Source organism: Octopus bimaculoides, chromosome 1, assembly GCF_046866305.1.
Source record: "Octopus bimaculoides isolate indiv1 chromosome 1, ASM4686630v1, whole genome shotgun sequence".
Classification (NCBI taxonomy): Eukaryota; Metazoa; Mollusca; class Cephalopoda; order Octopoda; family Octopodidae; genus Octopus; species Octopus bimaculoides.
The window spans coordinates 183,023,039-183,048,305 of NC_142928.1; the positions used below are offsets into that span (position 1 = coordinate 183,023,039).

At 36.6% G+C, this 25,267-nt stretch overlaps 1 protein-coding gene across 1 annotated transcript in view; it reads right to left on the minus strand.

Annotated features, from left to right (window-relative positions):
* The window catches only part of LOC106873029 (proton-coupled folate transporter), a 59,326-nt gene extending 36,503 nt beyond the window's left edge, over positions 1-22,823 (minus strand). Inside the window, exon 1 of the mRNA XM_014920233.3 lies at positions 19,853-22,823. Within this exon, the coding sequence (XP_014775719.1) occupies positions 19,853-20,924 (1,072 nt within the window). The 5' untranslated portion in view covers positions 20,925-22,823. The remainder of the gene's footprint in view (positions 1-19,852) is intronic.
* Positions 22,824-25,267: the final 2,444 nt, after the last annotated feature.

The following is a 25,267-nucleotide window of genomic DNA, read 5'->3' on the forward strand; positions in this document are numbered from 1 at the left end:
ATTGAAAGCATTTTGCTTTTCCATGCTATTATTACAATAATGAATGAATGATCGTTGATTCAATATGAAATATTATCGTTGGAAATACAACTAAGCCACTGTGTTTAACAAAGGAGCCTCTTTGTGTAGTCAGTGGACCTGCTAGAAATAGTAACCAAAATACCCTCACATTGTACTCTACTATCTCAAAAGAAAGAAAGGAAACATTAAACAGTCATAGATAGCATATTTCAAGGCAACAAAAAAAAAAAAAAAAAGAAAGATAGAACGTAAAGGCATTAAATAATGTAAACAAACATAGAATGAACTAAGTAAATAATTCAAATATCAATAAAATAATATTCCGAGAAGTGGGTCAAACTTCTGAGTAATGTAGCGTTTGTATCACTTAGTGGCGTGCTTTATATTTTCAAATCAATTTCAATGTGAAAATGTATTATACATTTTTTAGATACATATTCTATACTTTTTAAAAAATAATATGAAGGTTGTTAGTTTTTGGTTGAGGCAACTTGCCAACTGACAATAATAGAAGATGGATTGGCTCAGTTTTTTTTTTTCTGAATTACATGTGTTTTTTATGGATGTCTTTAAATACCAATTAGAGCCAATATTTTATTTATAGTTCAGTAAAGTCTTTTTTTTCTTTCCTTAAAAAAACATATACAAAAAGTTGATTTTCATGTAAATCATACTGTTGCCTTAGCATTAAGGATTATATAAATTATAAGGATTATCTTGGTGCTAGATACTATGGTATCTACCAGCTAGTGTCCTATGATGACAATGTCCAATTAAATGCTTAGAACTATAAAAGAACTTTTGGATATGTTCCAGGGATGAGGTGTATACATTAATATAATAAATTTCAACACATGAAAGGCTACTGTGGATGAATTGATAAAATATTAGAAAAGCTGACTCATAAACTGTTTATATCACATCAATGATGCTCTACTGCATATATGCCCTGGACACTATACTCTCAAGGCCCAGTCCAACAGCTGTACAGAGGGGATACAGGGTTAAACATTCCACTGTTGTACATAACTGTAGCACTCTGAAACAGTTATTCCATTGAGCTCAACTCCTCCCATGGGTGCAGCCAAAAGAAGAGTTGTCTCCCTTGATTACCCATTGATGGATACTTCTGATAACCTACATTACAGTCATTTATAATGATATGGTCTATAACAGTTTATATCCCAATGCAGGTACTTTGTTACATCTCTGGCTTACACATTGAAATTTTTAGAATTCATTGCACTACTCTCTTTTACTCTTTTTCCTGTTTCAATCATTTGACTGCGGCCATGCTGGAGCACTGCTTTTAGTCGAGCAAATCGACCCCAGGACTTATTCTTTGTAATCCTAGTACTTATTCTATCAGTCTCTTTTGCCAAACCGCTAAGTTACGGGGACGTAAACACACCGCCATCAGTTGTCAAGCGATGTTGGGGGGACAAACACAGACACACAAACATATATATATATACATATATACGACAGGCTTCTTTCAGTTTCCGTCTACCAAATCCACTCACAAGGCTTTGGTCGGCCCTAGGCTATAGCAGAAGACACTTGCCCAAGGTGCCACGCAGTGGAACTGAACCCAGAACCATGTGGTTGGTAAGTGAGCTACTTACCACACAGCCTGTGCCTGTTTATGATTTGTAATTAATAGTTTCCCTCAGTATAAGATGTGAACCTTTGAGTCCCTAATGCATAGGTCTGTCATTGCATTAGATCTTTTGTGCACCCATTGATTGCACAGATAAACATACCGCTCAGAAAGTAAATGCCTCCAAGGCCTCAAGATAGCAATAATTTCATGGAATTAAGCAGATGAGAGACAATCCTTTCCTTGTAGAAGCTATCAAGCTTTTGCAAGTTTTAGTCTCAGGTGATCTCATATCAATTTCCAATATCTGGATAAACTAAACACAATTTGGTGAAAGGTTTGCGTTTCTAAGTAAACATTGTGTGAGCATATAGCCCAATAGTTCAATATTTCATTTACATGACCAATCCACTTCTATGACTAATATGTCAGCTGATCCACTAAGGAAGAATGGCAAATGTCAGTCATTTGCAAAAAATTTTGTCTAAGCCTGCACATACATGGTCAACATTGATTGATAGAAGTTCTAACACACACATACACACAGTTTTTCTACTGGCCTTGCTAACAACTCAAACTTTTAAAGATGGCTGGCCTTCAGAAAAGTTTTTAGAGAAAACAATTGGTTTTTATATATTTCATATTAAGAGATCTGAAATATTCACTGGATCATTGTAAACAGACATATGACAAAATAATGGATTTATTTCATTTCCAAAGACATTACCTATATCTTATCTTTTACTTGTTTCAGTCATTAGACTGTGGCCATGCTAGGGCACCACTTGAAGAATTTTAGTCAAGCAAATCAACTCCTGTACTTAGTATTTTTTTTTTAATGCCTGGTACTTATTCTATTGGTCTCCTCTACTAAACGATTAATTTACAGGGATGTAAACACACCAACACTGGTTGTCAAGCAGTGGTTAGGAACACACAGACACAAAGACACACACAACACGACAAGTTTTTTTTCAGTTTCCATCTACCAAATCCACTCTGAAGGCTCTGGTTAGCTGGAGGCTACAGTAGAAGACACTTGCCCAAGGTGCCACACAGTAGAAGTGAACCCAGAACCATGTGGTTGGGAAAGTTTTCTTCTTTGACAAAAAAGAAAAAAAAAGTATGGCTAACAAATCATTTTATTTTTAACAGACACTGAGATTATGCAATAGATTATGTCTCCTGCAATAGATTACGCAATAGATTATGTCTCCTGCAATAGATTATGTCTCTTTTATCACATACCAACCTGTGTAATATACTGGTTTAACTGATTATCTTGACTAATATATGTTAATATAGCATTTTTTATAAATGTGAGCATAGTGTTTTCAATAAATGTAGGCTGTGAGGGTTGAAAAAGAGGTAGATGAATTGCTATGTTTAACAAAATTTAATGGTTTTAAACTATGATAACTTGTCCACTACCACGGTGAAGAATGAAGAATTATATGGCTATAAACTTTATTTTGTATTCTCATAAATAAAGAGTGGGTTGAAGAGAAGAAATTTTCCATAATATTTTGATTGGAGGGAGTCTAGCAGTTATCAGTTTCTGCAACGCACTCTGCTAACATAGTGTTTGTCTAACACCAATTAGCCCCCTTAACAAACCATTTGTATCTGTGACTAACAAACAAACTCTGCAAACATCCTTGGCCTCTCCTTTACTTCTGAACCTAACCTTTAACTTTCCTTTGCAATCTATGCATCCCATAAGATAACTTGATATTTGTTTCATGCACCACATCTACGTACCAACAATAGTTACATGACTTGCTAGAAAAAGTAGCCAACTCTTTCTCAAATCTCACCCTACTGTCTTAAAAAGGACACATTGGATGTTGTAATCTTAGATACGTAATGACAAGAAAACAGACTGGATGACAATGATTGGAGTGCTTTCAACCATAGAACTGCTTAATTAAGCCTGTTCTCTCCATCAACCACAATCTGATATGGAGGCCATGTATTTGAGCCTGAGATACTGGCTTGATGTGCCTACTCTGCCACACTGCCTTGAAGGGTGCAATTTTTATACTTTTACCCTGGGGTAAAGTTGATTACATCGACATGAGTGCTCAACTGGTATTTATTTTATCGGCTCTGAAAGGATGAAAAACAAAGTCAACCTCAGTTGAACTTGAACTCAGAACATAAGGATGGATGAAATACCACAAAGCATTTTACCCAGTGTGCTAATGATTCTGCCATCTCACTACCTTTTATGAAGTATAGTCTAGGAATAAAATAGCTCAACAGCAAGTTCAAATAGACAGATTTAGAAGAATATCAATGGGTGTAGCATAGCTAGGGAGGGGAGTGGCCTGGCCCAAGCAACACTTTTATGGGGGTTGTACTTTCGGGTTTGCTGAATAAGTCTATGTAGGTTTAGGGGCTCACAGTGAAGGGGAAGAAGCTCAAAGGCTGCTTTCAGGAGGTAGTTACACTGCTGATTAATAGAATATAAGTGGAAGAAAGAGAGGAACAAAAAGATGAAGATCTTTGTTTGTTATAGCAAAGATGAAATATATTTGGGTTAGGGTATCATAGTGGAGGCGCAATGGCCCAGTGGTTAGGGCAGCAGGCTCGTGGTCATAGGATCGTGGTTTCGATTCCCAGACCAGGCGTTGTGAGTGTTTATTGAACGAAAACACCTGAAGCTCCATGAGGCTCCAGCAGTGGATGGTGGCAAACCCTGCTGTACTCTTTCACCACAACTTTCTCTCACTCTTACTTCCTGTTTCCATTGTGCCTGTAATTCAAAGGGTCAGCCTTGTCACACTGTGTCACGCTGAATATCCCCGAGAACTATGTTAAGGGTACACGTGTCTGTGGAGTGCTCAGCCACTTGCACGTTAATTTCATGAGCAGGCTGTTCTGTTGATTGGATCAACTGGAACCCTCGATGTCGTAAGCGACGGAGTGCCAACAACAACAGGGTATCATAAGAGGTGGTGAAGAGGAAATTATCAATAAAAAAACTTCAAACAACATAGAAAAATTAAGAAATTTTACAAGGGAGATGAAGTTTACTGAACTGACTGGGAAAAGGAATCTGCATGTTTAGCATAAGTCTTACATTCAATATTGGATGGAAAAGAAACCGTCTGATTCCATGAATGATTAGAATTATCTGCTTGGTTACCTTATGCTGGCGTAAACCTGGAACTTTATTGATTTGGACAAATATGGTTAAGAAAACCCGTTTTTGATCAGTATGAAAGAATTAAGAAAAGAGTGAGGACTTTTACGGAAGGAAAGGTGGTGGGTGGGAGAGAACGGGGAAGTAAGTATGTATTGATGTTTTTGCTTTTCCCAAGGGTCCAATGATTTAAGTGAAAAGAACTGGTTTCAAATAGCAATTGAAATGTCAGCTCACTCGAAGAACACCAATAGGATTGATCTATTTAATCATGATCATGATTACCAGTAGTAGTAGTAATAGTGGTAATAGTAGTAGTTGTGGCTATGGAATGGTAATAGCAGTGTAGTGGTAGTAGTAGCTGCAGCAGTAATGGTGGTGGTGGTAGTAGTAGTAGTAGTAGTGACGACAGCAGCAGCAAAGTTTGCTTAATCTCCACTCCCAGGCATATTTGAATTAAAAACAGTTTCTTGGACATATGCTCGCTCTGTTGTGGTACAATAAGAAGAATCATTAATACTATTACACTGTCTTAAAAGGAGAAATATTATCTGAACATCAAGAGATGACAAACAAAGCCAACTGTGTTAAGTAATTCACCAAGATCTAATTTCGCTTGATTTTTATTCAAACAATGTCTTCACACATTTGTGTAGAGTGGCTCCTACTGTGTTAGATGTCATTGAATAGATTCAATTCATTTAAACTTGTTGGAGCAGGGATGAGCTAAATAGATAAGAAATTATCTAAAGAAATGAATGTTTAAATTATTACTAAGCGAGAGAAATAGGTTTAAATTCATGAGTCAATTGAGAAGAGTTACGGTGCAGGCTATAAAATCTGCAGGAACTAAACCCAATGTCAAAATAACTTTTATATTGCCCCTCCCCACTGCTCCTACACCTAGCACATCATTCTCCAACCGTTTAATCTATCCTCCTTCTCAGGCCACGGCTAGCTCTCTCACATCATCCCGTCACCATACTGGCATTTCCCATCAACTGCACCTCTACCCTTGCTCATCAATCACTGCACTTACCTCTATCTCATTCTGTTTGTCTTCCATCACATTCTTATAAAAGTACCCACCCATTTCTTCCCTCCCCTGATCCACTGTCTGCATCCTCTCTTTTGTACCTTGGGAATTTGCTCTGGCACCCCACCTTAATCTCTTTCCCAGCTGTTCCGACCCTTATATAATGTGGGGCAGTATGTATCTCTTCTATAGCGAGACATCTGTGCTTGTTCCTCTGCCATACTTTTAGCCTCTCAACACCTAGCATAAAGTTACCCACTTCTCTCAAATGCTACCCCCTCCCACTCAGTTGAGGGGGGGGGGGGTGCTTTTCCTGCTCTTTTTCTGTTTTGCAAGTTACTTAGCAACCTCACTAATGTCAGTGTCATGAAAAAAGCAGAAAGTCCACTCAGTAAAGCAGTTGGTATTAGGAAAGGCATCCAGCTATGCCAAAACAGACCTCACCAGAGCTGGTGTTACATAAAAAGCACTGAGTCCACTCTGTAAAGTGGTTGGCATGAGGAAGGGTATCCAGTTGTAAAGATCATGCCAAAGAGACAGTGGGGCTTGATGCAGTTCTCTGGCTTGAGAATGGAAGATGGATGTTAAATGATGATGATGATGATAAATGATAATGATGATGATGTTCTTGTAAAATAAATTTGTCGAAACTAGGGCTAAATACAGCCACAGATGATGATCATCATCATTTTGGGAGACAATATATAAGTACAAGTTAAATAATGGAGTCAATTTAATCAACTGTTGCTTCCTCCTAAAATTTGTGGCCTTGTGTCTATGATAGAAATTATTACCATTAGTATTATAATGATGACAGGCCATATAATACTACTCTATATTTTTGAGATGAAGAACTATGTTCATGATTTATAATGGATGGATAAGTGTCCTCATCTTGTTTGTTGTTATCACATTTCAGCTGATGTACTCTCCAGCCTTCATCAAGTGTTCTGGAGGAATTTTGAACCCAACCCTTTATTTGACTAATGGGGTACACTTGGTATGTTGCTGATGTTATTTTTCTGTTAATATTATTTTTCAAGTCCCTGACTGGGATTGAACTTAGAATCTGAGGGTTAGTAGCCTGCGCTTTTATCCAAGATGAGAACACCTCTCCGTCCATTATAAATAAGGTCATATAATGATTTTACTTTTATTGCCTTTGAAGTGGAAAAGAAAAGGCTTAAAAAAGAAGGTAATCAAAATACTTATGTCACTGCCTTATTCTACATACCTCCTGGCTATTTAGTATTGCTCTCTCACCCTGTCGCATGACTGAGGTGCGGTGGGTGGTGAATCAACAAGATAAGTCACATGCTGGAAGTTTGAATGTGTTTAAGCTAACATAATGAAAAGGTGTTGTACTGCTGCTATTAATCTCTCAAAGAAAAGAGTAGCCAGAAAAAAAAAAAAAAAATTCAAGAGAGAAACTATGTCAGATAAGCTGTAAACAATGTAATGATAAAGCTAAACTTTAAATCAGAATTAGAACAGTGTCTTCGGCAGGTTTTCTTTCTCTTAATATTATATTCAGTGTTTTAATTAGATTTTCATAATAGATGAGTTAATTTATTCTATCAATCAACATCATCATCATTTGATGTCCACTTTTCCGTTCTTACGTGGGTCAAATAGAAATTGAGGCGGATTTTGACCCAGATGCCCTTCCTCTCACTAGCTATCACCTGTTTCTTCACAATGTAATATTTTCCCATGGCTAGACATGTCTTTCATAGAAAACTGAAAATGAACCACCTCACTTATGTGATGATGATGCTCATTTACTACTATCACATGATGTCTAGACAAGCATACAAACAGACACGCACACATACGTGTGTGTATATATGTACATATGTATATTCAATGGGGTTCTTTCAGTTTCTATCTACCAACTTCACTCACAAGGCTTTGGTCAGCCTTGGGTTATAGTAGAAGATACTTGTCCAAGGTGTCATGGCTTAGCAACAAGCTTCTTAACCATACATCCACACCTGCATCTATAGTCGTATCTGCACCTATGTAAAAGTATATATATTTATTTTTACATATCTTTTCTCATCAATATCAACATTTAAATATCAATTTTACAATGGGTTGGATAGGTTTGTCAAACATCTTAATAGTGAGGCACATTTTTTTGGATATAAACATGAAGGGAAAGAGCAGGGCAAGCAATGGACTTTTCAGCTAAGAAAATAATTATACAAGGTAAAACTTTAATGCTGTTGTCCCCTATTTTTTTCTTTCTATACACCAATACCTTTCTACTATGTCCAGTAACACCCATTCTTCATTCGTCTCCCCAACTAAACATCATCCACTCACAACCAAGACACCATATGCCAAACCTATACTGATTCCTTAAACAGAGACTTTGAGAGAGTCCTTCAATGAGAATATACCAATCTTGCGTCTTTCAGCAGCAAGAAAACACAAATGCTATTTATTAATTACTGGTATAGACACGTTTTGTTATGTAACCAAAATATACTACCAAATATAGTAAAGGTTTATAAGTCAATACTGTGTCCCACCTGTGTAAGCAGTGTGATTCAGTCATGTAAAATTGGTCTATCCAATAGTGTTACACTTTTAAATTTAGTGGCTGCTTAAACAATGTGTTCGTGGATGGTTAATGGGTTGGATGTGATACTGAAGAAGGAGCAACAACTCCTGAAATATGTATATACACCCATTACCTATTTTTCTATCTTCGATTGCATTGTTTACATAGATGTATTTATATATGAAACATTGTAACTTTCACTGCTGGCTCTAATTTCTGTAGAAAATCTGTAGCGATAACTTTAAAAACAAATGCTATTTATGTTAAGGAAACATCACCTCACCACACGTCCTTGATCATACACAGTCCTCAACTTGAGTCTTTCTAATCGCTCCAATTTTTGAGCCTCACTATTACTGAGGACCTCTCCTAGTCAAAGCAAGCACATCCATAGCACTGCTAGGACCACATCTCAATGAGTGATCCAGGTCAGAAGACACTTCAATCTCCAAGAATGATCCATACTCTAGAAAGCTCAAGTGAGGATCACAATAAAGTGTTGTTCTCACATCAGTGAAAGGCAAGCAATTCTCATACTAAATTATATATAGTTTCATTCAGGAGAAAATGAGGTAAAGAAAGAGTCCTAGAAGGATGTAATTCTAGGGTTATAAGAGTGATCGATTGGGGTAATGCTGTTGTTTAACTCCTAGTTAATTTTGATCAAATAGATCTATGATCTAAAGCATTCTAGCTATGATCTTCATGTCTTCTTTTTCAGATACACCTAAGACTGCATTTTTCAAGGGAGGTTTGGATACTATTTCTAGCAGGCTAATCAACCAGGTAGAGGTCGTCCTTATTGGCTCAACTGGGGTGAAGTATTTAGTACAACTTCTAAAGAAATTAGATAAAATGTAACAGGATTAACCCTTTAGCATTCAGATTATTCAACCAAGTGTAATGCTTATTTATTTAAATTGTTTTGATTTACTCATGTATTATCATGTAGCTTTGAGATTCTGATGATGTGATTGCTTATTTTTAGAATGAAATTGCAGGGTAGGTATGAGAGGCCACAGCTGACTGGTTTGGACATAGAAGGGATTGAATATTTTGGCTCAGTATGGGCGGTTTAAATGCTATATTAACTGGGGGAGGGCAGCATAGTGAGAAATTAATTCAAAGGAGCAAGTATTAAAGTAAGGAGAGAAAGAGAGAGAGAGGACATCATTTGGTTTTCCCAGACTTTAGAGCTTGTTTCTGATGACAAATGATATTTTCTTCTATTTGATGTAATATCTATTTGAACAACTGATAAAGTTGATATGTAAAAGCATGGAAAAAGAAAAGAAAAAGAAAAAGGAATAAGTTAAAGCAATGATTAGAGTTGGTTAGATTTGCTTGAGATTCTACATACAATTTATTTTTCCTTTTATCAAACTCTTCTTTATGTTTCAATATGTCATTAATTGCATATGAAGTTCTTGAGGAAGCTTAATGAAAACTTCAGAGGCAGATGAAGATCGATTATGTTGATGTTATTTATTAACCACAGATCAATCTTGATAGAGAAGATTTATGGTCAAAGGCCATAATCATCATAACTGAAGCCATAATCATCTTGTCTTCGTGTTTTTCTTGGGAATAGGAATAAAAAAAATAAAATAAAACAAACAAGCTAGCCATCACTCACAAAAAAAGTATGGCTTTGTAGCATGTATCACACCTTTGCCAATTGCTTTAGGTGTGTGTTGTCAGGTACCTTCTAAGATCTTTCACCTCTGACCAAGAGTAATATTTCCCTTTAGCATTCAGATGACTCTGTCAAATGTTATGCTTGTTTATTCACATTTTAAAAAATTAATCATGCATCATCTTGTAGCTTCAAGATTGTGAAGGAGTGGCTGTGTGGTAAGTAGCTTGCTTACCAACCACATGGTTCCGGGCTCAGTCCCACTGCGTGGCACCTTGAACACGTATCTTCTACTATAGCCTGGGGCTGACCAAAGCCTTGTGAGTAGATTTGGTAGACGGAAACTGAAAGAAGCCCATCGTATATATGTGTATATATATATATATATATATATATATATATATATATATATATGTGTGTATGTGTGTGTATATGTGTGTCTGTGTTTGTCCCCCCCCCCCCAACATCGCTTGACAACCGATGGTGGTGTGTTTACCTCCCCGTAACTTAGTGGTTCGGCATAAGAGACCGATAGAATAACTATTAGGCTTACAAAGAATAAGTCCTGGGGTCGATTTGCTCGACTACAGGCAGTGCTCCAGCATGGCCGCAGTCAAATGACTGAAACAAATAAAAGAGTAAAAAAAAAAGAGTATGTGATTGTTTAATTTTAAAATGACATTGTACAGTAGGTGTAAGTAACCAGATCTAGCTGGTTTGAACATAAAACTGGTAAAATATTTTGGGGCAGATATGGCTGGTTTAAATGCTAAGGGTGAAAATGTGGCAGCAGGAGTAAGAAAGAGAGAGAGTGGGGAGAGGGGCTGCTCTAGGTACTGGACTGGTATTCATTTTCAGTTGAGTAGATAGGAAAATTTGAAATACCTTGCTGAAGGATAGAACATGCAGCCCAATCTAGGAAATGAAATCATGACTTTAAGGCCATGAGCCGAAAGTATTAACTACTAGGCCATGTGTTTTTTGTACTATGTTTTTTTTTTTTTGAACTGTAAGATGGAATTTGGAGGAAATTTGGTTACTATTTCTAGAATTTCAGTGATCACATAGAAGTTCCCTAATTGGCTCATTTAATATCAGGGAAACTGGCTATTGAAGATAATGAGAGCTGCAAGGGAGGTGGTTCTTCTGCTTTCTAATATACTCATTAAGATGCCTCATTAATTCAGTTAAGAATGCCAATTTCCACAATAAATAATTGTTTGACGTGTAATCCAGTGGGATAATTAAGGTATGCTAGTTAAAGAATAACGAGTTGATTATAGAACTGACCTTTAGGAATTCAGACAACTACATTTAAGATGGCAGAGATAGAGATGATACTAAAGGATGTCAAGTTAAAGAGTACTCCCTTGTGTGAACAACATTTCAAACCACAACTGGCACATTTGTTTTAATACATCTAAGGTTATAAAAGGCAGTGAAATAGCAGAACTGTTAGCTTGCTGGAAAAAAATGCTTAGTGGCATTTTATCCATCTTTTTGTTCTGGGTTCAGATGCTGCTGAAGTTGACTTTGCCTTTCATCCTTTCAGGTTTGATAAAATAAGTACCAGTTAAGCACTGGGGATCAATGTAATCAACTTCTCCCTCCCCTCAAAACTGTTGCGCTTGTGTCAAAATTTGAAACTAATATATCTCAGGCTACACTATCAAATTCATCCTTTTTTTTTTTAAAGTGGATAAGGAAACCTAGCTGTTATTTCTAGTAGGTTGAGCAATAATGCAGAATCACTCTTGGTGGTTTGAACATATTGTGCAGTACTTTTAAAGGGTGGAATGAAGATTTTAGTGGTGCCAGGACCAGATTAAGGCCTATAGAAGCCCTAAGCACTTAGAAGATTCTGATGCCCTCAAATATATGTAATTCAAAATTTAAACAGTGATAAACCATAAAATAATTTTCTACTTTTCAAAATGAAACAAAACTAACAGTAAAATGAAAAGTAATGTTTACTTTTGCATATGTCTGCTTTATTTGTATTTACTCTTTTACTTGTTTCAGTCATTTGACTGTGGCCATGCTGGAGCACCGCCTTTAGTCAAGCAAATCAACCCCAAGACTTATTCTATGTAAGCCTAGTACTTATTCTATCGGTCTCTTTTGCCGAACCGCTAAGTTACAGGGGCGTAAACACACCACCATCGGTTGTCAAGCGATGTTGGGAGGGTCAAACACTGACACACAAACATATACACACACACACACACACATACATATATATGATGGGCTTCTTTCAGTTTCCGTCTACTAAATCCACTCACAATGTTTTTGTCGGCCCAAGGCTATAGTAGAAGATACTTGCCCAAGGTGCCACACAGTGGGATTGAACCTGGAACCATGTGGTTTGCTACTTACCACACAGCCACTCCTATTTAAAAACTTTTCTACTACTTTTTCTTAAAATGCAAAGACTTTGATCAGATCTTCACTATGACACCAGAAAAACTTTGAAATTATATTTCCAATCATATAAACCACATTAAATATTATTTTAGCAAGTTCAAAGTGATTTCTTTTGTGCCATAAACCATTTACTATCCCTTCCTTTGATACCTTAAGCATGTGCTTATTTTGCTTAATGGTTAATCCAGCACTGAGTGGTGTCAAGTTGATGTAGATTAACCTTAGTTCATAACTATTTTAATGGACCAGGGGTTAGCTAACTTTTTCAAAATTGGGCCAGGATAGGAATGTTACACTTTGCAGGCCCAGACGAATAGAAAATGAAATAAGGATTATAAAAGGCTATAAAACGCAGCTATTTAAAAAAAAATTAATTTAAGGTTTTTTGTTATGAGAACAGCAAAATACTTGCTTTTTGTATGAGGGTGGTGGTGGTGGAAGCAAAATATTGTCAAAAATAACAGTAAGTGGCAATCATTTAACACCGACCTACAAACAGATTTAATGTATTTCAGGTTGAAAAATGTTTTTTTTTTCTTTCACTTTTTGCATAAATCAGGTTGTGTGAAATACTGAAATCCCAACCATAAACAAAAGATTTTAAAAAAGAATATTCTTCATTTGAGAAGGAGATTTTCTACTTGTTTCTTAACATGTTATTTGACTGCAAATCACTAACTTTCAGTTGAAGATCTGAAGTGAATTCCTTGACAATGTAGTCAAAGGGATTAAGACAATTTTTTAAAATCATCATCATCATCATATAACGTCCATTTTACTATGTTAGCACTGGTTTAGACAGAGTTTGTTGAAGCAGATTTTTTGCAGTTAGATGCCCTTCCTGTTGCCAACCCTCATTTGTTTCCAAACAAAGTAATATTTTTCTATGACTAGTTTCTGATGGAAGACTAGAAACAAACAATTTCACTTGTATGTCGATAGTAATCCTTCACAAATATCACATGATGCCTATGTAAGGATACAGACACAAAGACACTCACACAAATACACACACAAAACCGGCTTCTTTCAGTTTCCATTTACCAAATCCACTCATAAGGCTTTGGTTGGCTTAAGGCTGTAGTGGAAGACACTTGTTCAAGATGCCAGGAAGTGGGACTGAATCTAACACCACATGGTTAGGAAGCAAGCTTCTTAACCAGTCACATTTGCACCTCATGCTTTCACATTATCATAGAGAATTGAAAAATGCTATGGTACCTATAGCATTCAAACTGGTGAGAATATGTTCAGTAAATCCAAAAGGATATGAAGAATTTCCTTCTTGTATTTTTCACAGCTGGGTATGTGATTAACGTTACTAACTGGGAGTCAAAAACAATTGATGTATATCAAAAAGTTATCATTGCAGACTATACCTAGCATATAAGCTTAGAATCACCTTGTAATATAAGATTTAAGATACCTCGTTAAGCTAGTTAAGAATACTAATTTCCACAATCATTCACCATTTGCAGGGAGCATGATCTTTCTCATTCAAGAAAATGCAAGTCCTCATCTCAAGTTCAATTAATCGAAGTAACTTAAATATTATTAACCCTTTTGTTAACATATCTCTGTGTCAATAAACTGTCTTTGTTTCAATTCATTTTGAAAATAATTTTGTCATTATTAAGTTGGTGTTTGGAACTTTAATATACATAAAATTTTAACAAGAAGGCTTTAATTAAGATCACTTTAAAGCAGGAAGCTTGTAACATACAAATAGGAGCAGTCTCAAGAGGTCTGTATCAAAAAGGTTAAGCCATCTTACAAACAAATGATACTCCCAAAATGTTCAGAACCGGCAATAACTGAGTGCATGCAATCAAATAAAATTCATTATTGACATGAATGATTCTATTTACTAAAGACAAATTTGTTTTCCACAAACTGCCTGTTGAATGATGCAGTGAAACTCTATAGGTTTTGTACATCTGATAGTGTAGCAAGCTTTGTAGACTTGCCCAACAAAAAATTTTCCAGCACCACACATATAATTTTTCCCCATTAGTTGCAATACACTTTGGATTTTGTCATATCAGGTTCATCATCAACATCATCATTTTTAATGTCCACTTTTCCATGCTTGAATGGGTCTATTGCAATTAGCTGAAGCAGATTTTCTATAGCTAGATGCCCTTCCTCTCACCTGTTTCCAAGTAAAATAATATCTCTCCTATGACCAAACATATTTTCATGAAAGATTGGGAATGGAAGATACTGCATGTATGATAGTGACACTTATTAACAACTATTATGTGATGTTAAGGTAACACACACACACGTGATGGACTTCTTTCAGTTTCTGTTGACTAAATCCATTCACAAGGCTTTGGTCAACACTTGCCAAAGGTGGCACACACAGTGAGACTGAATCCAAAACAATGCGTGGCACTTTCGGGCAAGTGTATTCTGCTACAGCCCTTGGGTAACCAAAGCCTTGTGAGTAGATTGTACTTAATGCTTGTTCATCTCTTTAAAACTGTCTTCTTTGTTAGTAATTCTTCTACACATGTTGCTCCACGAAGCTAGTTCTTCATCTAGTATTTACTCCCCAAATGAACAATAACAGTACTGGAATGCCAAACACATCTGTTGATTCATTAAAAATCTATTGTTTGTTTAATTAATACAGGCTGCTGTTACCTATAGCTTCAATGCTTTTATCTATGGTTTCCTTGTATTTTTAAAATTTTTCTGAAAGAACCAATATTCCTGAATATTCCTTATGTCCACCCCCCTTGTAAACATAAGGACACAGGAAATGTGTCAAGGCCGACAGGAAGTGGTGCAGATTCCTAGGGCTAAATAGCAGTAGTATTATTCCCTTCATAGGACTGTCACATTAAGTTGACAGCATACAACTACTTTATCGCATCACTACTGCATAAATCTCTCTGAGAGATTTAGAAATGTATTATTTCTATTTTTGAAATCAGTGAATGTATTTCACTAGAATTATTATATGTTTACAAGACCATGACGAGCAAAGACTCAGAAACATGTCTCTGGATGCAGGCTTAGCTGGGTGGGGGTGCTTGTCTCCCCCTTGTAAACATAAGGACACAGGAAATGTGTCAAGGCCAACAGGAAGCAGTGCAGCTTCCTAGGGCTAAATAGCAGTAGCATTATTCCCTTCATGGGACTGTCACATTAAGTTGACAACATACAACTACTTTATATATATATATATATATATAGCTTTTTTTTACTTGTTTAAACTGCAGCCAAACTGGGGGCACCACCTTGAAGAATTTTTAGTCAAATGGATTGACCCTTCTACTGATTTCTTTAAGTTTGGTACTTACTCTATTGATCTTTTTTTGCCAAACCATTAAGTTACAGGGAGGCAAACACACCAACACCAGTCATCAAACAGTGGTGAGGAACAAACACAGACACAAAGACACACACACAATGGGCTTGTTTCAGTTTCTATCTACCAAATCCACTCACAAGACTTTGGTCGGGCCACGGCTGTAGCAGAAGACACTTGCCCAAGGTGCTATGCAGTGGGACTGAACCCTGAACCATGTGGTTGGGAAGCAAGCTTCCCACCACACAGACACACACGCATGTGTATATGTGTGTGTGTATTGTTAAACATCACGTGTTCTTAAAATGGTAATGAAATACAGGTTGAAAACACAGAACAATACAACAGGTTTCAAAGGGCAACATTAATAAAAGGTTATATAAATATAATAAATACATAACATATATGTTAAAAAACAGAAACAAGATAATTTGCCAGTGATGGTCTGATCAAACTCATCTAACAAGTTGATGGCCACTGTCTATCTGTGTGTTTGTATGTACATACGTACATGTGTGTGTGTATATATATGTAGGTATGTGTGTGTGTATGCGTATGCATATATGTATTTAAGTATGTGTGTGTGTGTGCATTTCCTTGTCTTGACAATTGTAAATGAGTGTCACGGTCATTCATTTCTAATATTCTGCATAAACATATCTGACCCTGGGGAAATATTACTTTGCTCAGAAGGAAGTGAGGGTTAGTGACAGGAAAGTCATCCAGCTGTAGAAAATCTATTTTAATAAACTCAGTGCGGCTCACATATGCATGGACAAGTGGACCTTAAACCGATGATGATATATAGAAGTTGGGTGAGAATGAACTGTTAATATTTTTTTAGTTTATGAAGTTGATCGATTTTATATTGTTAAATAGGTTATTTATATACATGATCTGACGGAAAGTGATTCAGCAATTTTATTTGTCATTTAATTCAAATGTGTAAGACAGTTCAAAATGTGAATGGGCAAACGGCTGATTCAGTTTGAGATTCTTTCAACAATATTAAGATAGGAAGAGTTAAAAAATGGACAGCTGTTCAAACTGCTAGGAGCCAAATGAGGAAGAGAAAAAAATTTTCTTGATTTTTATTTTATATAGTTAAAATGGCTACCAGAATACATGTAGCTGATTGGTCCTTTTAAAACAGGTGAAAAACTGAAAATGTCACCTATTGTAATGAAAGAATTGCTATACATTTAACCTTTAAGCATATAAATTGTCCATATCCAGCCCAAAGAATCTACCTGTTTTATGTTCAAAATAACCAAATCCAGCCTTCTCTAACTTACCTACAATGTCATTCTAGAAATAGACAAGCACGTCATTGAAATCTCAATGCTACAAGATAATACATGATTAATTCTATACAATGTGAATAAATAAGCATTACATTTGGCAGTAATTTGAATGCTAAAAGGTAAAGGATACAAAAAACAGGAAGTATGATGACACAGTGTGCAGTGAAGAGTTGAAAGATTATTAGTTAAGCCGAATGGGGGTAATTGTGGTTTCCATGTGTGCATGATACTAGGAAGTTTACCTGCTTTCTTTGATAATCAGGTAAATAGTTGTTGCTATTCCCTCCTTCCTTGAGACTGATTATTCATCCAAACTATATTGTGTCAGTGTATGAGACATTGTTAATCTATGTTGCTTCATTCATGTAGGAAGGTGAAAACATTTACTGCTTAAAATATTGAACCTGGGTAAACTTTCATTTTCACCAAATGAACAAATCTTCTTTTTGACACTGATTCATTTAGAACTACTGCAAAGGAGAGACTTTTGCTATATTGTTCAATATTGAATTTATTGATTTCATTGTTTACTCTTTTACTTGTTTTAGTCATTTGAATGCGGCCATGCTGGAGCACCGCCTTTTTAGTCGAGCAAATCGACCCCAGGACTTATTCTTTGTTAGCCTAGTACTTATTCTATCAGTCCCTTTTGCCGAACCGCTAAGTTACAGGGACCTAAACACACCAGCATCGGTTGTCAAGCGATGTTGGGGGGACAAACACAGACACACATATATATACATATACATACGACGGGCTTCTTTCAGTTACCTATCATAGAATTTTCTGCCACATCCTGCCTCTAGTGAGGTTAGGCAGGTTGTAACAGTGTAGCTAGGGTTTGATCAATTTTTTTCCAGTTACCATCATGGTTTGGACCAGTACAAACTGTGTATTTGATGTTGAATCGGGAGGGGTTTTTGCAGCACCCTATAACTTACTCTAACATTTATTTTATTGGTCTTGTAAGAGATAAAATAGATAAGTCCACCCTGACATAAAGGAATTTAATGTGAACTAAATACAAGATATTCTTTAGCTATACACTAATTTTTGTTTCACCATCCTTTGCAAATATACACCCTGCCACAAACATAATTTACATCTGCTTTGCCATATTGACATGGGTTAAATGAGTTGTTACAGTTAGAGTAAGTTCCTATTGAGAATCATTCCATCTTAAACACATTGCGAACTACATGTTGCTTGTATGTTTCCTATGGTGGTATGTTTTCTATGACTGGGTGGCCTTCATATCACCAATGTTACAAGGCGTACAAGGAGCATTTTATCATATCACCAGTACCAGAGAGGTGGTCTTGGTCCTAGCAAGACTAAAAAGTCTTCTGTTTAGTCTCCATTCCAGGTACTGCCTCCGTTCATTTAACAGGGTGTTCTGGGTGCATGCACCAACCACTTTACAGTATGTACTGGAAGCATTTTATCATGGCACCAGCACTAATATACATATTTAATACATGCATATACACATATACAATAAATATATGCATGCATATACACACATACAATAAATAGTTTGACTAACAAGATGGTGAACCTGACAAGATGGTATGACTGCCCAAAGTACTGCACAGTAGGGATAAACCTAGGTTGCAAAGTGAAGTCCTAAACCCCATGGATATGAACTGACCATATGAAAAAGCACAATAGGGAAAACTAGAAATGGTCTTTTTATTTTTTTTAAAAATAAAATATATGTGTTTGTAAGATGGAATACCCAGTCAATAAAAAGTGCATAAAATGTGGTATTTACAGCAGATTGTTAACAGATTTAAAATAGATAAACCTGTAATAAAACAAGTCTCTAGAAAGGCTAGATGCCGTAGTCTGATCATTCAGCTATATAACAGCATAGATAGGTGATCCTTAATATCGTGAGCTGTTCCCTGTCCTCGCCAAAAAGCTTTTATACGGCTGCCTTAATTGACTTCATGTCAAAGAGCTATAAATCAGTTGCTCAAAACGAATTGTAGCAGTTTAGCTCATCTGTTAACATAAGAGCAATTATAATAAATGTAATGAATAGTAAATTGGTAATTTTCTTATAATAGTTAAAATTATATTGTCATCTTAAATATACAATCTTGATTGCAATAAGATTAAAGATGGCCATTATATTTGGTGATATGAACTAAAATTGTAACAATGAAACTTGAATTGTTTTAATAAAGCATTATTCTTTGAAGGCCATTTGCTTTCTATTTGGGGATTATTGTCTACCTGACGCCACAAGAAATCACCTGCCTGGCTACTTACTATAATTAACCATTTTGAAGCAGTGTACAATAATCTGAGAGACTGTTTATTTTTGCTGTTGTGATTAGAAACCATTACCATTGTTATTAATTCATTGTGTGTTTGTTAGTTACCGTAAATATTGCCCTGGCACAAATGCTGGAGTTCTGGCTGTCTAAAATGCAAATAAAAGTTTTGAATTCATCAAATGAATTGCAGTGACATGATGTGCGATTGCCTATCATTTTAGAAATGTATTTCATTGCAAATATTTAGTAAGTTTTAACAATAAGTTTTAACAATAAATGACGAAAATAACACATTGCAATTGACCACAAATAGCTCAGAAATGAAATGAAAAAGAAACAGCAAGTTGAGATATTCATGTCTTTCACAAGAGTATTAGCATTATAAATATTGTAAATCAATAATTTCAACTAAGAATCGAAGCCCAGTTTGCCAATTCGGTTCGAAGAGAATTTACCGCTGCACAATGCAAGTAACTTCTAATAATTATAGGTAGTAAGCAAAATACTTACAGAAATAGAGAACGGCTTCACTTTGTATGACTCCAATCCATAAAGTTCCGGCAGCTTTCGATACAAGTCCGACAGCAGCAATAGTTGTATCCGATACATGGTAACGTAAAAACGGTACTGCTAGAACTGTTCCCAAAGCTGAACAGGCCATTCCAACCGATAGAAAGATACCGATTTTAACCGATGGCCATACAAACGGTTTGCCGAGTAGATAAAGTACCAATGTGTTAAGTTGTCCAATGTGAACCATGGCGTACGTCTGGAAAGCAAGGATGGCAAACCATATCTTCAACAAAGCGGCATCTTTGCATTTGAATAATTTTAATAGCGGTTGGAATGTGTCATAGCAACAGTTTTCAGTGGAAGGTTCAGTGCGGCGTGCTGTCTGTATTTCTTCTACGCCGAACACGACCAGAAAGACGGAAAATAAAGATAGGCAAAATGTAAACCAGAAGGGTTGGAGAAACCCAGAGTAATGAACCCAAACGCCCACAACAATGTTTCCTATTGCATAAGTAGCGCCATTAATAAATTCTTGCACAGCAAGACGTGATGATCGATTTTCTGGGGCTACTGAATTTATCGCATAAAAAGAAGATCCAGCCATTAAAGACACAGAACTGCCACTAAGTCCTCGTAGGGCTGACGCCATGAAAAGTCCATCAATATTCCAGCCTGTATATAAAATGAGGATGTAGAGTAAAGAGTAAGCAGTAATTCCTAAGGTTGGTAAAACAATCATGATCTTGCGTCGACCTGTACGATCGCCAACAGCTCCCAGAATAATGACAGATACAACTGCTGGGAGACCCTCAGCGATCTGAAGACTAAGAATGGATATAGCACTTTCCTCTTGAGCTGAAGTGCTCGGAGTTGTTATATTATCTGTATTTGGTGGATGGAAGTTGCCACTATAACTGTTGCCTTTCTTAAAATCCGATGTATCAAGGTGGTATTTTTTAGAGATTTCAGCTTGAACGTATTCTTGAAAAAGTGGTAAAGTCATGTGCCAAGAGAGGAAAAAACATGTATAAACCATTTCGACGACATAGGAACGCAGTTCACCCCACATTGTTAAGCTTTTTTTTTTTTAATATCTTTGAAACGTTTCTTCTAAATTAATAAAGAAAATAGATTATTAAAAGAAAACTATTACTTGAATACAAAAAGATATGTGCGTCCGATAATGTCTTTTATGTTTTGCTTTTTTATAAATACATAAATATATATTCACAGTAGATCATTCTGTTTAAGTCATAAATACCTTGTTTTCTGAAGAAAACTGGGTACAACTTGTTTTTGAGAGACAGAGACGGTATAATGAAATATATTTCGTCGGAAAAATACAGCTGTTTTCATGTGCTAAATTAAAACCAGTCTGTTCGGGATTATTTTGCGTATGTTTATTTATAAAGTATTGTTTATCAAGAAGATTAACGGATGAAATTTCGCCAGCAATGAGTGCCACTTATAAAATCCTCGCATTTCACGAACATCTGAGCAATGGTTTCTTTTTCTTTAAATATAACTCCGGCATATATTATTTCTAAGAACGAAAGATAATCTGAATATTTATTATAATTAAGAGAATTATTTTAATAAGAAAATAGCTGACAGTAAAGGTTGTTTTTTTTATATCGTTTATGTTAAAAACAAAATATTGTAAGAAAAAGGTGAGACGACGGAGAATTACTCCTGAAATTTATTTCAATTTTACCTGAGTCATCAAAAAACTTGAATTTTAAGGCGCAGCCACGATTCCAGCCAGTCCTTATTCAGTAAGCAGAAATATTTGGCGGCAGGTAAAGAAGACAATAAAAGCTTAAAGATTGTCACGTCTCGAAGTTGCTGTTACGCGCACCTTGTCTTTTCACATACACGAAAGAACAGCTACTTGTTTCTTCCACAAATCAAGTAACTACAACAATGTCAGATTATCTATATCCAGTTGAATAAAAAATGAATTATCAACACATACCAACAGAAACTGAGAATATTAAATATATATATACATGTATGGGTATGTATCTGCACTTAGATGCGCATCATCCGAAAATCAGAATATGTTTTGTTGGTAAATTAATTATAAATTATTGTTATTTTCTTTCTTTTTCGGTCGAAATGTTTATTTCCCATTAGTTGTACTGCTTTAATGTTTCATCTCTCGTTTATCACAGCAAATAATCAGATGAGGCTGGTATATTCCGTCTAGGGGAACCGCGTGTCATGTCACTAGCTTTCACTCCACTCAGACTCCGTGTTTATCTTGATCGTTGCACTGATAAAACGGACATGACCTGAACTATCAGCAACATTATTGTACAAGTTCATTTACTTCCGGGTCCTGGCTGCTGCCACGACTACCATCTCTTATATCTTATAAAAGCACTACCAATCGCCTATATCATCACACGCAGCTAATTCATCATCATTACTATGCTATTTCCACTGCTTCTACAAAAACACGCGTCGTGGTTATGTAGCGGCTTACTCCACACAGAGAAAGAAAATAAGCTGCCTCACTACCATTTTGTTTATTACAAAACGAAACCAAAAATAAAAACATCTTCGTGTGAACTTACTGACGTATATTCAGAAATAAAATTACATGTTTTTGTAAGGGTGTCTCTACGCCGTAGTTCGACCAGCTAGAAATAGCAGCAAAGTCTCCCTCAGATCACATACTATCGTCTTGAAGGGGCAGAAATATATAGGTTAATGTAGTGCTAGATGCATAACAGTTCAAAAGAAAAGTCGAGGTGGGCACAGTTTGAATACTTTTGATTATAGGTTTGCTCAATTGTGGTTACTCTGGGTTTTAAAAAATCACGACATTATGAGTATTAGAGAAATAGTTGTAATCGTCACAATTATGAGGTAAACATTAATAGACAGAAAATAAACGTCTCAATAAAACAGGGGGTCTCGTAGTTGCTTTCAACATGACACTTACATAGCTTTCCAATAATTCACACATACACACACACCAGCATATTGCTCTCACACTCTCTCTCTCTATATATATATAGTGGAGTAGGCTGGTTTAAGGGGTTACCCCAAGGTAACCCCATAAACCGGCCTACCCCACTATATTATTAACTGCTCTACATCTTAGAGTGTGCTTCTCCTCCGGATTTATGTATTTCTACAAACGATCCTATCTCTCTCTCTCTCTCTCTCTCTATATATATATATATATATATATATATATATATAGAGAGAGAGAGAGAGATGAGGTATTTAGTTGTGTATAAGTCGTACAATTTTACACTTGATTTTAACAGGAAAAAACCACTGGGGCGCGATTGAAACACAAGTAAATACGATGTGTGTGTGCGCGTGTTCAACCCGTGGCCAGAGCGGTGTTTGACAGGTAAAGGCGAACACACTCTGCGTTTTCATTCGTGCAAGTACAATTATTATCAAAATATTTATTTTAATTTCGCTTATTACAAATTACACAGCTAACGGTTGATCAATTTTAATTATTGAAAACGTAATTATTTGCGGGAGAATTAACTGTTATTTCGCGTATGTCGAGTTACCACATAGAAGTCTTGCTCCTTGGTTCATATATGCATAAATACATGAATAACACAGAAAAGGAAAATTTAGATGTTCTGTTTAATGTTTACCTCTTTGAGGTCTCGCTGGCTGGTTTACACACACACACACGCACACACACACACACACACACACAACAGCAGGTATAATTTCAGGGATTTTCACAACTGCCTCTAGCAGGTCGTACCACTACATAAATGCCCACTTTATTTACTCATGTACTCATCATAATCATCATTATCATCATCGTTTAACGTCCGCTTTCCATGCTAGCATGGGTTGGACGATTTGACTGAGGACTGGTGAAACTAGATGGCTACACCAGGCTCCAATCTGATTTGGCAGAGTTTCTACAACTGGATGCCTTTCCTAATGCCAACCACTACAAGAGTGTAGTGGGTGCTTTTACTTGCCACTGGCACGAAGGCCAGTCAGGCGGTACTGGCAATGGCCACGCTCAAAATGGTGTATTTTACGTGCCACCTGCACAGGAGCCAGTTCGGCAGCACTGGCAACGATCTCGCTCGAATGTCTTTACACGTGCCATCTGGCACAAGTGCCAGGGAGGCGATGCTGGGCACAGGTGCTATGACGATTTCGCTTTCGCTTGCCCCAATAGGTCTTCGCAAGCCGAGTTTCGTGTCATATATATGGTGGTTGTCTACTCCTTAAACAGAGTTTGACCACCTCCTGCACCTACACCTTAGCCCTTTCATGGCGTCTGATGTATATATATATATATGTAGTGAAACTACCTCCCGCCATTAGATACAAACTACTATCGCCATTACATACAATCTTCTCATTTAAATATAAATAAATGCGAGCGTAGTAGAGAATCCATACCTTGTCATCACGTGACTGATCATTATTCGAATCGGCAACTTCTTCGAACCTTTCCCGCCAGAACGCAAACTGACCAATCACGGCCCCTAATAAGGTCACGTGATAGAGTAAAATTCTAAAGGCATTTGGAGCCCTCTTAACGCTATATATAGATCAACTCATACCCCACAAATTTGTCTCGGTCCAGTTTCTCTTTGAGAACTGTTCCGTGTACCACACGACAGCAGCAGCAGCCAGCGACCACTTCAGCAGCTTCGTCCAGCCACGATGACCTCCGCCGTCGCCATATCAGCAACAAGAGTCTACGACTACTATCCAGCATCATCATCATGACCAACACGATTCTACGATTACTACTAACCAGCAACAATCTCCACCAGCGTCTACACGACCTTCTATGTACACCAAACCTCCGCGGCACATCTCTCTCTTCGATTCTGTTAGGTGACTCAGCTTCACCACGGTAAATAAACAGACAAGAAATTCTCAGCCAGCGACGAACATCTGTATAACAAGAATCACGGCCCGGCATCGATGCCACGACATCACAACTAGTGATCAACACTGCCACACTCAGCCTCTCCTCACTTTCACATACAGATTCATATTATTGTGTACTAAAGAACTGGTATAATTGTTCACGTGTTATATATTGACTCTCTTTCCATCTGCTGTAATAACTCACATACACATACATGTATCACTCACATACACACTTTTCTTTGCATGACGGCCTGTCTTTGATTATGTTCTTATATGTCGCATTCACACTCTCACACAGACATACATCTTTAACGCCACAATAAATATCTCTGTTATACATCTAATACGGTTGTGGTCTTTCATTGCTGGTCATCTATGTTATCGTCGCATAACATATCATGTATATCATCACCTGATATATATATTTTTGTGTTCGACCGTGCGACGCGTTTAAATAAAAGGAGTCCTCTGTTTTTCCATTCGTCACCATTTCTCCTTTTATGAGTTCGCACGGTCGTCCCT